The following is a 15,868-nucleotide window of genomic DNA, read 5'->3' as shown; positions in this document are numbered from 1 at the left end:
TCATTCAATGATAAGCCAGAACCCTCAAAATATCTTTCTTCAATATGTCGTTTAAATTCATTAAATATTTTTTATAATTTCTCTTTTATTTGTGTTTTTGAAATTATTTCTTCAGTGTGTTTCAATATTATACCCCATTTTTACTTCTGATTTTATAAAACTAACTTTTCCAGAAATACTAATATTTGGATATTCAACATCTGTAACAAAATCTATTATTTTTTCCATGATTTCAATAAATTTACTATAATCCTCTATTGTTGCTCCTTTAAAAAATCTAAATATAATAGATGCAGGACCAATTTTACTACGTAATGTTTCTAAAATTTCAATTGTATCTTTTATTTCTAGTGAATCGATATAATTTCTAACATTTTCCATGTAAGGTTTATTTGAAATAGATTTAGTTTTTGAAACTGGTTTTTTTACTTGTTGAGATTTATCATCAAAATAATCTGTTCCTAAAATATTATTACTTAAATTTTGTTGGTGTTTTTGTGATTCGAGATGTCTTTTATAATTCCTTTTTGTTATAAATTCATTACAAACTTCACATTTTATTTCATCCACATTCATATTTTCTAATCGTTCTTTTCTTTCATTGGAATTTTCTGAAGTTTCAAAATCTATAACATTTTTTATATGATTTTCAGTTTTTTCATGGCGCGATTTTTGAGATTTATCGATGAATTTTTTACAGTACGCACAATAATATTGATTTTTATTAACATCAATGTTTTCTGTCTGGTACTCACTTCTCCCATTTATTGGGAAAAAAATTACTTGTGGAGATGAATGATCTAAAAAAGCAAAAAAATAATTTTAATTCATTTTAACAATATTTCTATTTTGAAACAATTAAATGAACCGGGTCCATCCGAGCGCGGTCACCTTCCCCCTGTATATAGCAAACACGCTATCAACCGTTCTCGTCAGTGCCTCGCCACATCGATCTATCCGAGCGCAGCTAGTTGTTACGCGCAATCACTGTATATAGCAAACACACTATCGACCGTTCTCTTCAGTGCCTCGATCAATTAAATTGTCCAGATAAGTCATTTCGGATTCTTGATATTTATTTAATTTTATTATCAATTTATTTTTTTAATCAACAATTTCTAAATCATGATGACCATCTTCATTTTTTCCATGATAGATTATTTTGAATCCTTCTAAATCTTTTAATTCCTCTGTACTCAATGAAACCCATTTATCAGGTAAAAATACTTTAAATTCTCGCATTGTACTAACATTACAGTTACTTAAATTTGCTGATATTTCATCTCCATATTTAGTTTTTAATTTTTTCTAATTTCAATATTTTGTATTCAATTTCTTTTGTAACATCGACTAACTTTTTTGTTTCAAATTGTTTTTTGCTGGTTTTATGCTGTTATTTATTGTTGCTAAGAATGCTTTTCTATCTCCCATTTATAAGAAAAAAAAATAACTTGTGGTGATGAGTGGTGTGTTGACCTCAGGACCTCTGGTCTTAACCCCTGATTTACCAATTACTCCGATCATACCTAGTTGAATGTGATGGGCCGCTGATACCGCCGAAGCCGGGTACACATCCAAGAGTATCAATCTATGGCACCGAGTCCATTAATACCCGAGGCCACGAATATACAGGAATCGTCACGTCCGCAGATCGAGGCAGTACCGAAAAGCACATCAGATAGTAACACTATCTCACGACTACCACTAATTATATAAAATCTAGTTAATATGAGAATGTTGCTTAATTATCAAGTTGTGATTTTATTGGATTAAAGTAATTTGTTGTAATTCTGACATTGCTTTTAAGAAAGGGAGACATTATGAATGCTTGTGGCATGTGAGTGAAAATAAAGTTGTATATCTGTAGCTGTAACTATTTTGTTAGTGTCATATTCTCGGAGGTTCGGACCCTTCCAACACGAAACAGTACTTTTGTGCCCGGTCTCGACTGGGATCTACAAAATCCGTTGGAATTAGTATCGAAAACTATGACGTCACAATATATTTTATCGAAAATAGCGTTTACTAAAATAATGCAGCATAGGGCGAGATCGATGTCTTGAGGTTTTCTATTTGACAAGTTTACACTGGATAAATGAAGGCCTACTCAACAGAGCTCTTGACGATGCGTTCAGTGGTTTCAGTGTATCTATCGTCTTTACAAACACAGCAGAGCATCCTCTTTGCGAACAAAATGGCAGAAACTCTTTTGTGAAAAAAATTTGCAGCCTGCGGTGTAGTGAGCAAGCACCTTTCAATACAGAGTCGTGTTCGAAATTTCCCCCAACGATGAGCATAGCGGCAGCACAGCACGGTGTCAACACTGATCCACCTTTGGTTCCAGTAATCGGACTCCATGGGTAAACTCTGGGCTAAAACTAACCACGCTCCTCAGGAACTCTACATCCGTGTGGGAAGCAGAACCCATCTAAACTCAATTTCAAGATTAGGAGATCCAACACAAATTACCAAACTCAATAAATTTACATGACATTATAGTATAGTTTCTGCTCAGAAATCAAGGTATTACATAAACTACCAATTTTCCTTATATTTAAAAGTTCTATTTGTGGAAAATGCAATATGATAAGTATTGTTGACTGATCAGTGAAATATTAGTAACTAATGATACGCCGCACCATATTTTCAAATTATCCATGATTTTGAATTGAGTACCGGTACGTTTCAAATGCAGGCACAGTTTAATATCGCCCCATATTGCCACGGTTACCACGGTTACCACCGCGTCTAGGACCGCTGAATTGTCGACTGCGTCTTGCGGTTCCCCCGCGACCTCTGTGAGCCCCGCCGCGATGTACCATAATCGATTGATTGTTGTGCATTCGTTGTTGCTGCAGCACCGGTTGATTCATCTGCGATGACTGGCGTGGATTCCCACTATCGAGTGTCTGAATTGATTGGATCCGCTGAATCGGAGCTGTCGTCATGGGGGTGGTCGATGTCATTGTTGTCGTTGCCGGGGCAACGTCCCAGACAATTGGTTGTATTCGTCGTTGATTCGCAGCAGCTGAAAATATAATACAAAGGGAATTTGATAAATTCTGTTATAAAAACAGAAAATAGGAAAATGAAATGAAGGATCCAATCAAAAACACAAGGAACAATGGTTTCAATGAGGACAACATCAGTATTCCTTAAGATGACTGTTAGGATATAGTCGCAAATATTTCATACTCTAAATTGATATCTTGTTTCTCTTTCCTGCTGCGTTGAACAGGCAGGCCGCCTATCTATTCTACACATTACTTTTTATTGAAACTCATGATCCATTTCTCAATGACACACCCAGCAGCTATAGAAATGAACTGGATTTCAAATTTTACTGCACTTTTCAAAATGATGCGGCGGATTAGGAGAAACAAGGTATCATTTCTTGACATATAATCCTTAGAGTGGTTCATCAATGGTCATAGTTGGATAATTTGAATTTGATAAATCTTGTTTCTAAAAGCCAGGTGCTAGCTCTAATTTCTAAAACATACTTTGACTATCGCTGTGCAAATCTGATGAGTGATCGTCTGTAGCAACAGCGACTGGGACGCTTGTGATGATCGATTGTTGCGCTGATGAATTGTCATCGATGACAATGTCACCGGTTGACTCTACATCTGGGGCGACAGTCGTGTCGTCTGTTACTGTTTGTTCAGTCGTGGTAAAAGTGACCGCGGTTGATGATCTAAAACAGAAACAGGGAAGATTATAATATGGAAAATCTGTTGGGGCAAGAGGAAATGGAAGGTATTGTAAAAAGCCCTCCATTCGACCCCCAAAATTCTGCCCTTTTTAAATTCAAAGGCACCTAATTTCAACAAGAGGTTGATTAGATCCATATGATGGAAGACAGATGTTTAAAATTGACTAGCAGTAGTGGTGAGATGGTCATTCATTTGCCAGTGAAAACAAGTTTGAGTTTCTAATCAAATTTTTTGTTCTACTGCACACATCATGTACAGGATTTTCTTTTCATTTTGTCCGTCAATTTGTAAGTATGTTTGTTTCACTACATGAGTCAAGATACCGCTCACCTTACCCCGTGTTTACAGCACCTTTGTCACTAGACCTACTGCTAACTATAACTCAGGATACCCCAAGAGTACAGTATCTTCAAACGGCACAGTTTGCGTAGCTAATATGCAGGCTAACTGGTAATTTTCATCTAGAAAATCCCTCACTCGCACTGTGCTTTCAAGAAATAAGATCTTGGCTATTTTTTATTTTGAACCCTGCAGTGACAAGTCTACACCCCCTCCCCAGTCAGTGTAAAACACAAACTGCGTTATGAACAACATTTGAATAAATCCGTCTGCAAGCACCTACAGTGTAAAACTGATAGAAACAATTCGCTGACAGGCAGACAGCATTTCCTGAGCTCGATACTTTCCAAATTTCAACCTAAATGCAACACACTAAGATCAAAGATACAGGCAAATTATGTGTTACGGGCATTCTTTTATCAGATTACGAGTTATAATATTCTACCAAATTAGGCATTGATCTCATTAAAACTGGAGGACTAGTGGCAATTTGAAGACATAGGGGGGAGGGACCAAAACAAACGTGGCTTAAAAGTTGACGGCCGCACAAACGAATGAACGAACGAAGATAGTTAATCCCTTAACCCATTAGCTGTCACAGCAGAGCTAAAACCAGGGGTCCAGAGACACTATTCCCACTTGAAAAGTGGTTTCAAATGCTTAATCTAACAATTTGAACATTCAACGCCCCCTGGTGACCACACAAAAACCAATGACCTTGAAAATAGGCCACAATCATAGAACCAGAGTTGCCACTTATGTGAAGCTAAAAATCCGGAAAATAAGTCGGGGGTCTGGGGGCCCTCCCCCAAAAATTTTTTTGAGATTAGAACGCCAGCAGATGCGTTCTGGCGCAATACGCGTTATAGGCCTCACTTTCATTACCGCCTATAGATCATTTTTTCAAATAGCGATTGGTTCCGTCAAATACACCTCATATATAAACCAGAGCCAAAAAACAAACGAAGCGTCAGTCGATTTCGATCGTCGCGTCATCTTGGTTTAATCGTGTACTGCCGGGTTGTTTCCACTACGTGGCAGCACAATACGGCTTTTTCGAACCCTCTACGGAGCCGTCACGTTTTGATGTTTAGGGTCGAATCCCAAATTTATTTTAATTTTTTTGCGATGTTTTCTTTTGTGGTTATTTGACTTCTCCCGAAAATCCGGAAATGAAATTGGATTTTTTTAAAATCCGGAATTCCGGAGAAATCCGGAGAAGTGGCAACACTGTAGAACATGTCAGCAGCTACAATTTTGCAATTGTTTGTGATAACAATATATGCCTCGGTACCAATATGATATGGAAATACTAAGTTATTCTACTATTCAATGCCCCTGGTGACCATATGCAAAACTCACTGACCTTGAAATTCACTACAAACATGAAGCATGTCATGAGCTACAATTTAGCAATTGATTATGGAAACAAAATATGCCTAGGTACCAAAATGATAAGGAAATACTAAGTTATTCTATTATCCAATGTCCCCTGGTGACCTTATACAATAACTAATGACCTTAAAACTCACCACAATCATAGACCATGTCATGAGCTACAACTTTGCATTGATTGTGGTAACAAAATATGCTTAGGTATCAATATAATGTGGAAATACTTTTTCCACCTACGAATGAGTACTGAAGACACCAAGATGGCCACCAATTGCATCATAATTGGCTGATCAAAAATACCTGTCTTAGGGCACAAAAAGGTCACAGGACGGCCATCTTCAGTCTGATCGACCCAATTTTTCTCATGCTGATAGGCCCTTGGGGGATACAAAAAACCTATGAAAGATCAAGAAAATTGATCAAAGCGTCTTCAAAATTTCCCCCTAAAACCTGAAATATGTGTAAAAAGTGCTGATTTTGGCAAACAACAATGGCTGCCAGTCGGCCATCTTGAATCTGACAGAGCCAGTTTTTGGGCTGAAGATGCGTCTAGGGTAGATACATTTGTAACCCAACTATCAAGACATTACATTGAAGGGTCTTCAAAACTTCCCAAAATAACTGGATTCCGTCTTTGATGGATGGACGAAAAGTGAATGCAATAGCCTGCTGGGACTAATGTCCCAAGTGGGCTAAAAATCAAGGAGTCGCACGGACCCTTCTTAAAACACGAACCTTTCCTCGTTTGGTGTATATGTTTCATCATTGAATATATCACTGGTTGATTCGACCTGTGGTGTGATGTCAACCTCTGCTGCTGCTCCGTCGGTTTCTCGTGTCTCAGACGCGGTCGTCTGCTGCGGTTCGGCAGGCGCTGTCACAACTACAGGTGGTGGCACTGGCGAAGTTGTGGTTGATGCATTTCGATTTCCTTCATCGAATTGGGTTAAATCCATCCGCGTGTCATCCATCCCAAGAGCTGCAACAATTAAATAGATGTTCAAAGAGCTGGTGATCATTTGAAAATTTTCAAAATTCCATCCAATTGTGTTGTATAAGAGGCATACGGCTATAGTGCATCTACACCGCAGCGCGGAGTATAGTTAGTTACTTATATTTACAGGTGCTGTCATCTTTCATTACAGACTAACTAACTACTAATCACATTGATACACTGGGATGCAGTATACTAGCAAAACCCATCACCAAATTATTCACTGCACTGAAAGGGTTTAGTAGTTATTTGGATAAGTCATCCCATTAACCCTTTCAGTGCTGACTAATCAATACCCTATAGTGCTGGAGATGATTTGGAAATTTTGAAAAATTCCACCCTAGTGTTGAAAAACGGGCGTACCACTATAGTGCGTCTACACCGCGGCGCAGTGTATCGTTAGTTACTAATATTGAAAGGGTTAATAAAGTAATCTTTATTTTTGAGTCCAAATTTGTATTAGCAATTTAAATTCACTTTAAATTGTCAATTGCATTGTCAAATTACTGAAATCTTTACTATTTTTGAAATCAAATTTGTATTTCTAATTCCATTTACTAAGTGTAAGTGATCAGAAGTGAACACATTACTGAAGTTGTCACTATTTTTGCGTCCCAACTTTGAATTTGAGTAAGTCATTGATTTAAAAGATTAATCAACTAACCCCCTTGCGAAGCAAGTTGAGACAGTTCCGACGACTGACCGCTGCTGCCCTCTGTGAAAATGAACCGACCGTGAGGAACCTGTGGTGAACTGAAAATAATCAAACAAACGAATCATTACGGGGTTTATAGCCCTGCCTAAGACTCCTCAAGCCCCCATAATCCGTCCGCTTCTTTTTTTCATATGCTGCACAAAAACGGTTATAGTGGGATTCAAACGCAATAGCTTATGATAAACAAGACACCGAAGTCCTTAAAGTATCGTACAGAAATCAAAATCCTCCCATTAAAATTTTTCGATGATTTGGAGTATGAACATGACAGATCTGAGCGCTCACTTCAAATCCAAGTAAGTTTGGATGAATTTTGGGGTACCAAAAGGACACGATTTTGGTGGCCTACCTCATCAAATCTTATATCGTATGAAAGCCTCGACTATTTACTACAAGATTACACGAACTCGTAGTGCATGGAAATAAACAGCAAAGGAGTTATTCGGTGTCGTGATTTTGGCTTTTCCCTTGAATTTTCTGAGGAGTAATTGAGACTACATACTGAAATTCCTGAGTGCTAATGGGTCAACCATGACCAGCACTGGGTAGAGCAGACAAGTGGTCAACTAGTTGGACCACTAAGGAGTGGTTTGACCATTGAACGTTAATATTTATCATATTATTAATGTATATTAATATTTTACCTGACAGCCTCAGCAAACCCATCATTCCTACGTGGTAAACTCAGAGTAGGTGTGCTTGGCACAGTGCAGTCATCCCCATCTTCAAATCCGGTTCCTTGATTCTGATTTGTCGAAAACAAAAAAAAAATTATGAAAAAGTAAAATAATCAAGAGAGTTTCTTTCGTTGTCAGTGGTGACCCCCTTACCGGGAATGTGAATGGTGTAAGTTGAGCACGAGTTGTGGTTTGAGTTCGTGGAACGCCTCCTACCATCGGTAGAGTCTGTAATGTGGGCGTCTGCTGCATTGATGAATCAACTGAATAAAACAAAAATCAAGTAGAAACTAGGGGTCGAGGGACACCATGCCCATTTGGCAAGTAGTTTGAAATGCTCAATTAACAGAAAACTTAATTATTCAATGCCCCTGGCGAACATATTAAGAAAGAATGACCTCACCGCAAAAGAAAGAACTCACCGCAATCATAGAATACGTCACTAGCTACGATTCTACAATTGATCGTGATTACAAAATATGGCTAAGGACAATAAAATATGAAAATACTAAGTTATTCTGCCATTCAACGCCCCCTGGTAACCATATAAAAAAGTAACCTTGACACACACCACAATCATAAACCATGTCACAATAGCCATCTCGAATATAACTGGGCCAGTTTTTGAGCTGAAGATGTGTTTGAGGTAAATACATGTACAAACCAAATATCAAAACAATCCATTGAAGTGTCTTCTAAACTTCCCAAAATAATTCTATGGGCAGACAGGACAACAAACGAAAAGTGAACGCAATAGCCCTTGCCTGCGTTTTTCAAAGCGGTGTTAAGTCATCCCTGTGATAGAGCTATCCCGGTGATTGTTATCACAGGGATAAATTCCCGTTTTTTAAAAAGCATTCCATGCCAGTGATAACCATCACCAGGATAAGAGCATTTATCGCGGTGATGACAATAGAAAATGGCTGACATTTCGATCTAATTTCTCACTTCAAGAACTAACTTATAGGATTTCTTGGCATAATAGATTCAAATGCAAATAGCAATAATCAAAAAATAAAATTGTTGAAATCCCCTTAGCCACAGGAGCAAATTTATGATGACAAATGCGCGCTGGTCAGCATAAAGTTCGAATCCCGCAGAATCCTAGGACACACTGGTCAGCCGACTGAATTGCCGAAGCTGATCTTCAAGTGTCGACCCAGGCTCGTGCCGTGCTTAACCCCCTAAATTTGTGCCCTTGTCAGTGTAAAGAAATTTGGGTCAATTTTCATGTTTGTATTTTTGGAAAACGAAAAGCAATTCATTCTCAAATGATCTATTCAGGTACTCAGGTACTTAATATTCAAGACCTGTCCCTTATTCAATAGGGAATGTACCCCTTTTCTCTCTTGAAATAGAACTGTCCCTCAAAATAGCTTGACACTGAGACACTAGGCGATTTACCGTATTTTCCGGCTAATAAGCCGATTTTCTAGCCTCAGATTTTTACCCTTAAATATCATGATCGGCTTATTGGAGGGATACGATCTGACTTAAATAATTACTTCCCGAACTATGTCACTCTTATGCTCCTGAAGATCATCAAAATCAGTATTACATATTTATTTGAGGTCATAATTTACTACCAATATTCTATTTAGAACTATTTTGTTACTTTGTTTCTTCCACTTCACAGCGGCTTATCTAATACTGCAGCGCTAGTAAATTCGGGCGCCAGCAGTCGGCCGTGTGTTTGCAAATGTAGGTTACAATATATGGCTCTGTGTGTTAGATGTCACCTGAGCGAATTTATATATAGCAGCGCCTCGGCGATGATGGTTTACACAGCACTCTCACACATCGGCAGGCACCTATTGTCAGCCTCATACATCGTCAATTAAGACGAACTTATTGACAAATCAGTGAATTTAAATCTCCTGATGAAGGGCCTTGGCTTATTGGGTGATGCATTCAGAAATCCATGTATTTTAGGCTAAAAAACTGCCTTCGGCTTATTGGCCGAGTCAGCTTAATTGCCGGAAAATACGGTACAAATGATTTTGTTTAATCGCCTAGAACAGTGTCCCCTGACACGTGTGCACCAGTCTTTATTCCAAGGGCTTTAAAAAACCATATGGTTCATGGAGTTTTCGCTAGTATCAAGTACCCTTTCTTCAATTATGTAACTAAATAAGATATATCATTGCAGTGATCAGACACCATGCAACCATTACAATGAAAAAAAGGTATATTTTATTCCAAGGGCCTGTGTCACTCTACAAAACGACATTTACAAGTCACAATGAATATATTTTCGTGACATTTTGATGATTTAACCAGGTGATAGTGTTGCTATCACCATGTTGGAGGTATGTTAACTTTATCACTGGGAGAGCTGATTTTATCCCAGTGATATAAGTATCTAACACCGGGATAGCGATTTATCACCGGGATAGGGCGTATCACCACTTTAAAAATCGCAGCCCTGAAGACTAGACTAAAGTCCCAAGCGGGCTAATTATGATTATTGTTAATTTCAACTTGAATTACTTTACCATTATAACTGTCAATTATGATTTAGAGCTAAATTAATCAAATATTTCTACTTTCTATCAATTACTTTCTAACAATTGAACTTCCTTTAATAATAAGTTTGTGCTAACAATAATTTCCCGTAACTGGTAATCATATTTCTTTTTCATCATAATTTTCTCTTAATCATAATTTTTTATTAATACAGTTATACCTCGATTTAATGTCATGCACGGGGATTTCCGATTTTGGGGGTAAACGGAGTGTGGCGGTTAATTGGGGTTAAGGTCAAGTCAATCAAATACCTACTAATATACCTACTAATATCTGCTTAGAACGATGTATATTGTTTTGATGAATTATGGCTATGTAATTATACTTTAACTAAATCAAATCTAGAAAGAAATCTTCAAAAACTTTTTGCATAACATATATCGGGGCGCATCTGGAAAACATCGTAGGCCATTTATGATACATACTATGATATACATTGGTGATCAATTAATAAATACACATCCATAATGCACGCAGCCTTGATACATATATCGCCAAAAATCATTTTACTTACTCCATCGGTACCATTTCAATAAAATAATTTTAATTAGGCCTACCTTACCGGAGGGCTGACTATTATATAGACTGTAGAACGATAACCACACTCAAACGTGGTGAACGGATAATAAGATAAAAACCCACTATCTACAGATTAAAAGAATTTAAAAACAAGAATTTATTCATTGAATCTAAAATATATATAAGACACGACGTTTCGATCTCACCCTAGAGATCATCCTCAGGTGTGATAATAAATAAATTCTTGTTTCTAAATTCTTTTAATCTGTAGATTGTGGGTTTTATCTTATTATATATACTGTGCATTACATAGAAAACTTGCAACACTGTGTTCATCGGATACATTTACTGTGTAGTTTTAAGGCTTATTGTAATATAATTAAGGATGGAGTTATTCTTGGCAGTAAATCGGGAAATATTGTAATGCATTTATATAGGATTGTACAAGATTACGTTGGCTGTGGCGGTAAATCAGGGGTTTTCCTGTTTCTCGCTTTTATAATTATCAACTGGTTTTCGACGATGTTACTATGGTATGGACAACCAGGATCTTCAGGACTAACTTTCTTAGCACGGAACAGCTAAGAATTAACTTAATGTAAATTGCGCATGTTTGCGTGTCGAACGCATCGTGTTCTCATTTATCGCACCTATTGACACGTATCGTACACGCGATTAGAACGCATTTGAATGTCGATGCAAGAATGAACGGTTCGCGTTCAATTTCTTTCCAAAACACCGCTAAATTTCCGTTCTAAACATCAATGAAATGGAAAATAAATGTTAACGTTGATTCTAAGCTGTTACCCTATTAATTTTCTAGGACACTTCGTTCTGGTCTGGCATGGTCGTACATGCTCCTAAACGAATCATTGACCTCAGAGCTTTTGTATGCCCTGTACCGACTCTACGGAATTCTCTTCCTATTTCTTTCAGAGTGTAAATCTGTCAAAACTTTCAAAACTCATTTTTTTAGACATATTAATTCTTAATTCAAATGAGAGTAACCTTTTTTGAAGAAGCATCTATCTTTTTTCTATAATGTAAAGTGCAGCGTATATTTCAATATCATTGTTATGGTAACAACCGAATACTGACCAGATTGTGATGTAGCCAATTGTTGCGTTGAACTGATTGTCGGCACAGTGCTGACACTCTCATCATCAGAGATGACTACCACATCAGAATCATCGCTTTCATCTTCGTTATCTTCTTCCATTTCATCGTCATCGACATCTTCATCTTCTGGCCCTTCCCCCTCGCCACCTGCGAATTCTCCTTCAATGTCGTCTCCTAGAGACCCCTAAAAACGGATCACAAATAATAATCAATAATCTCGAACAATTTGAGCAAGTTGCATAAAATTAATTAAATTTCTCAAAATTTCAAAAAAAAAATTCTTCATTCTTCATTACGTTCACACAAAATTCACAATTCTCAACCCCCGACTGTTTTAAGACATATACTGCAGTGGGTTATCTCGATGTTCTGATTCAGCCATTGCCAATATGAGATATCTCGTAGTTCCATTTCTGCTGATCCTTCTCTAGTGCATGGGAATTACACAGTCCTTGATTGGCTGCTTGCGATGTGAACAAACTTTGTTTGGGTGGAGTTGAAACTAAACTCTCAGTCAAGCTATCGTTGATCCAAATGCGCATTGAATTCAAACCAAACATAACTAACCTCATATTCTTCACATTCCACTTCTTCAAATTCTTCATCCATGTCATCATCAGCATCAATTTCAACATCAACTCCTCCTTCCTCTTCTACTACATCATCACTCTCATCTTCATCTTCTACGGTGTAATCACCCTCCTCCTCTGCACTCACCCTGTCATCTTCATCCTGTATAACAACAGCACAGGGAAATTCAGTTTGAAATTTGAGTGAGTTTGAAGATTGTTGTCGTATTTAAAAAACCAAATTATAACATATAATTCGAAGCTATCCTGTTTGTAGGCACAACACAGCAGAAAATTCCATTTAGTAAAACTGGACTATTTTCAGTCTAGAATGTTGCAAAAATAGAAAATTCAAAATCTTTCATACACTGCAGAATTTGGAATTAATGCGATGATGTCATAAGGGGAATGACGATGCCAATTTGATAATGTCAGAGGATGATTTATGAAGGCAACCATCTTTTCTTGAAGGGACTTCAAATGATCAAAAGGGTAGGAAAGGTGATAATATCACAAATTCATCATTAAGGCAACCAGCATGGCTAGTCACCTTACATTTTGTTCAGCCCCCTCACCGTCAATGACAAACAATAGATTTTCTAGACTGGTTGACAGTCTTTTTTCAATTGGTGTTTTTCATGATAGGTTTACAACTTTTAAAACTTTACCAACTTGGCAAATATGGTCCTCAATGCTTGCAGAGAAAATATTCTTAAGAATCTATTGTTCATTGCTCACAGTGAGGCAGCTGATCAATTTTAAAGATCGCAGAGGCAAATGTATAGACGTCACAGAGTCAGTATTCCCATTCGCTTATAATTCTATGATTTGGTCTATTGTGTCATTAAGGGAATTGAGAGTCAGTAATTACCGCTTTGTCTTCATGTTGAGAGTCAGGTAGATTGTCTAACTCGACAGCATCCTCTGGTTGAGATTCTTCAGCTTGAGCCTGAAATCACAGAAAACATTCAAAGGTTTAGAACTAGGGTTCCAGAAACACCACCAAGCCCACTGGGGTAGTGGTTTGAAATGCTTGAAAACAATGATCTCAAAACTCATAATCATAGAACATGTCACAAGCTACAACTTTGCCATTGATTGAGGTTACAAAATTTACCAAGGTACCAAGGTACCAATTAAATGAGAGGTATCGTATATTATTTAATACTCAACTCCTCTGGTGGCTAGAAAAAATCTGGGGAACGTCAATTCTACAGGAGATGAATCCTATCACAGAGGTAACAATTATCAAATATCAAGATGAGTCAGCACACCTCTGATACCCCCCCGCTTATAAGCTATGTCTATACTAGACCAATACATCAGGAAGCAATTTGGTAACACTGCCTACATCAATTAAAAACACTGGGGTATCGTAGCTAGGTAGATACCATGTCAAACCTGTAACGAGTTTTAGATAAATTGCTAGAGAAATAAAGGCCCTATCGACCTGAATTTTAATGTACCACGGACCATTTCCTACCTGTGAATCGAGTTTGAAAAAAATTTCTTGAGAAATGAAGGCTCTATCGTCCCGACGAAATTTTCCAATGTGGCTCTCCTGGATGCTACAATTCACAATCCTCCCCCGGCAGGGATTCAATCCTGATGGCATCGCCAAGGTACAATATCCTGCCACAATAGCCAGAGTGCGCAGCTTATGTAGCTATCAATCTGCTGTCTGTATCCACCCCCTCAGACGATAGACGTCGACCTTATCGATGCCTTGACGATCAGTTTTTGTAAGAATGGCAAAAGCCTGTCGATAACATGCGTAAGGATGGGTCGTTTGGATGTCGAATGTCTAGCGTTATGATCTAGGGCAGAATGGCGAATGTCTGTCGATATGTTGCCATTGAAATGACGATCTGTCTGTGTGATTTAACAAAGTGTCAATGATATTTTTGAATTTAATTATGAACAGGATTCGAACCGTACATACACGTGATAACTAAGGTACTATGGATTTCTTAAATATATAGTTTACGCAAATGAGTGTGAAGTTTGCAATTGTATCTAATTAGGTATTTTACCACCTGCCCTTCATCCTATAAATACAAGCAACGTTATGTATCTTTCATCGTCTCATCACTGCGAACAAAATAAACCACAGTCTAAGTGAGAAAGCTGAAGAGTGCTTCTATGTTTGAAATAACTTCATTGAGATGGTCAGAATACAATATGAGGCCAAATGATTAAATCGTTATTGGCCAAATTGACAACTTATGTTTCCTATTGTCCCTTCTGCAAGTACCACAACAAAATGTAAACTTGTCCATCTCCATCCATCTCTTATGAATTTTCACAATAATTTTCCAATTTGTTTGAATTAAACAATCCGAGGGTTGTGTTTCGAACTTTGTAATAGTCTGAACGGTGGCGATGTCTCTCCTGAATATTGATGTTAGTGATGGGCTGTCTATGGCTTGTGCCTGAAATCCTCAGCATACCGTATTGGTGATATCCTGGTGAACCTTGTTGCTTTATCTGCAGAGTTGCCACTTATGTGAAGCTAAAAATCCGGAAAATAAGTCGGGGGTCTGAGGGCACTCCCCCAGAAAAATTTTTGAAATTAGAACGCCAGGAGATGCGTTCTGGCGCAATACACGTTATAGGCCTCACTTTCATTACCGGAAGTGTGTATCAATTTTCACGTCTGTAAATTATAATCCAATGAAAATCTGTCGCTTCAAACTTTCAGTAAGCATTTTCTCAAAGGTTATACACTCACTCACCTTTTCCAAGATATGTCAATAACAACAATGTGTATAGATCATTTTTTCAAATAGCGATTGGTTCCGTCAAATAGACCTCATATATAAACCAGAGCCAAAAACAAACGAAGCGTCAGTCGATTTCGATCATCGCTTCATCTTGGTTTAATCGTGTACTGCGGAGTTGTTGCCACTCCGTGGCAGCACAATACGGCTTTTTCGAACCATCTATGGAGCCGTTACGTTTTGATGTTTAGGGTCGAATCCCGAATTGATTTTATTTTTTTCGCGATGTTTTCTTTTTTGGTTATTTGACTTCTCCCGAAAATCCGGAAATGAAATTGGATTTTTTTTAAATCCGGAATTCCGGAGAAATCCGGAGAAGCGGCAACTCTGTTATCTTGCTAAGTCTTGACGATAAGTTTTTATAAGGATAGCAATAGCCTGTCAATTGTCTGAAGGGGTGGGTACAGACCGCAGATTGACAGCTGCATTAGATAATGTCATTATTATTTCCATAACATTTGCCTCAGCGATTATACAACGGGCTATCTGATTGGTGCTGCAAGTTTTTGTACATCCACA

The 15,868-nt window shown here is 37.8% G+C and overlaps 1 protein-coding gene across 2 annotated transcripts in view; it reads right to left on the bottom strand.

The window, feature by feature from the left end:
- Window positions 1–1,840: 1,840 nt before the first annotated feature.
- LOC141907872 (nucleoprotein TPR-like) overlaps window positions 1,841–15,868 on the bottom strand; it is a 73,213-nt gene continuing 59,185 nt past the window's right edge. For both annotated transcript variants that reach the window (XM_074797623.1, XM_074797624.1), the window contains exons 44-52: window positions 13,441–13,518; window positions 12,568–12,732; window positions 11,980–12,184; window positions 7,990–8,099; window positions 7,804–7,904; window positions 7,109–7,197; window positions 6,186–6,429; window positions 3,504–3,697; window positions 1,841–3,028 (exon numbers count right to left, since the gene is read on the bottom strand). In XM_074797623.1, coding sequence (XP_074653724.1) covers window positions 2,703–3,028; window positions 3,504–3,697; window positions 6,186–6,429; window positions 7,109–7,197; window positions 7,804–7,904; window positions 7,990–8,099; window positions 11,980–12,184; window positions 12,568–12,732; window positions 13,441–13,518 — 1,512 coding nt within the window. In that variant the 3' untranslated portion in view covers window positions 1,841–2,702. The remainder of the gene's footprint in view (window positions 3,029–3,503; window positions 3,698–6,185; window positions 6,430–7,108; window positions 7,198–7,803; window positions 7,905–7,989; window positions 8,100–11,979; window positions 12,185–12,567; window positions 12,733–13,440; window positions 13,519–15,868) is intronic.

This window comes from Tubulanus polymorphus, chromosome 6, assembly GCF_964204645.1.
Source record: "Tubulanus polymorphus chromosome 6, tnTubPoly1.2, whole genome shotgun sequence".
Lineage (NCBI taxonomy): Eukaryota > Metazoa > Nemertea > Palaeonemertea > Tubulaniformes > Tubulanidae > Tubulanus > Tubulanus polymorphus.
This window is presented reverse-complemented; position numbering and strand designations above follow the sequence as displayed.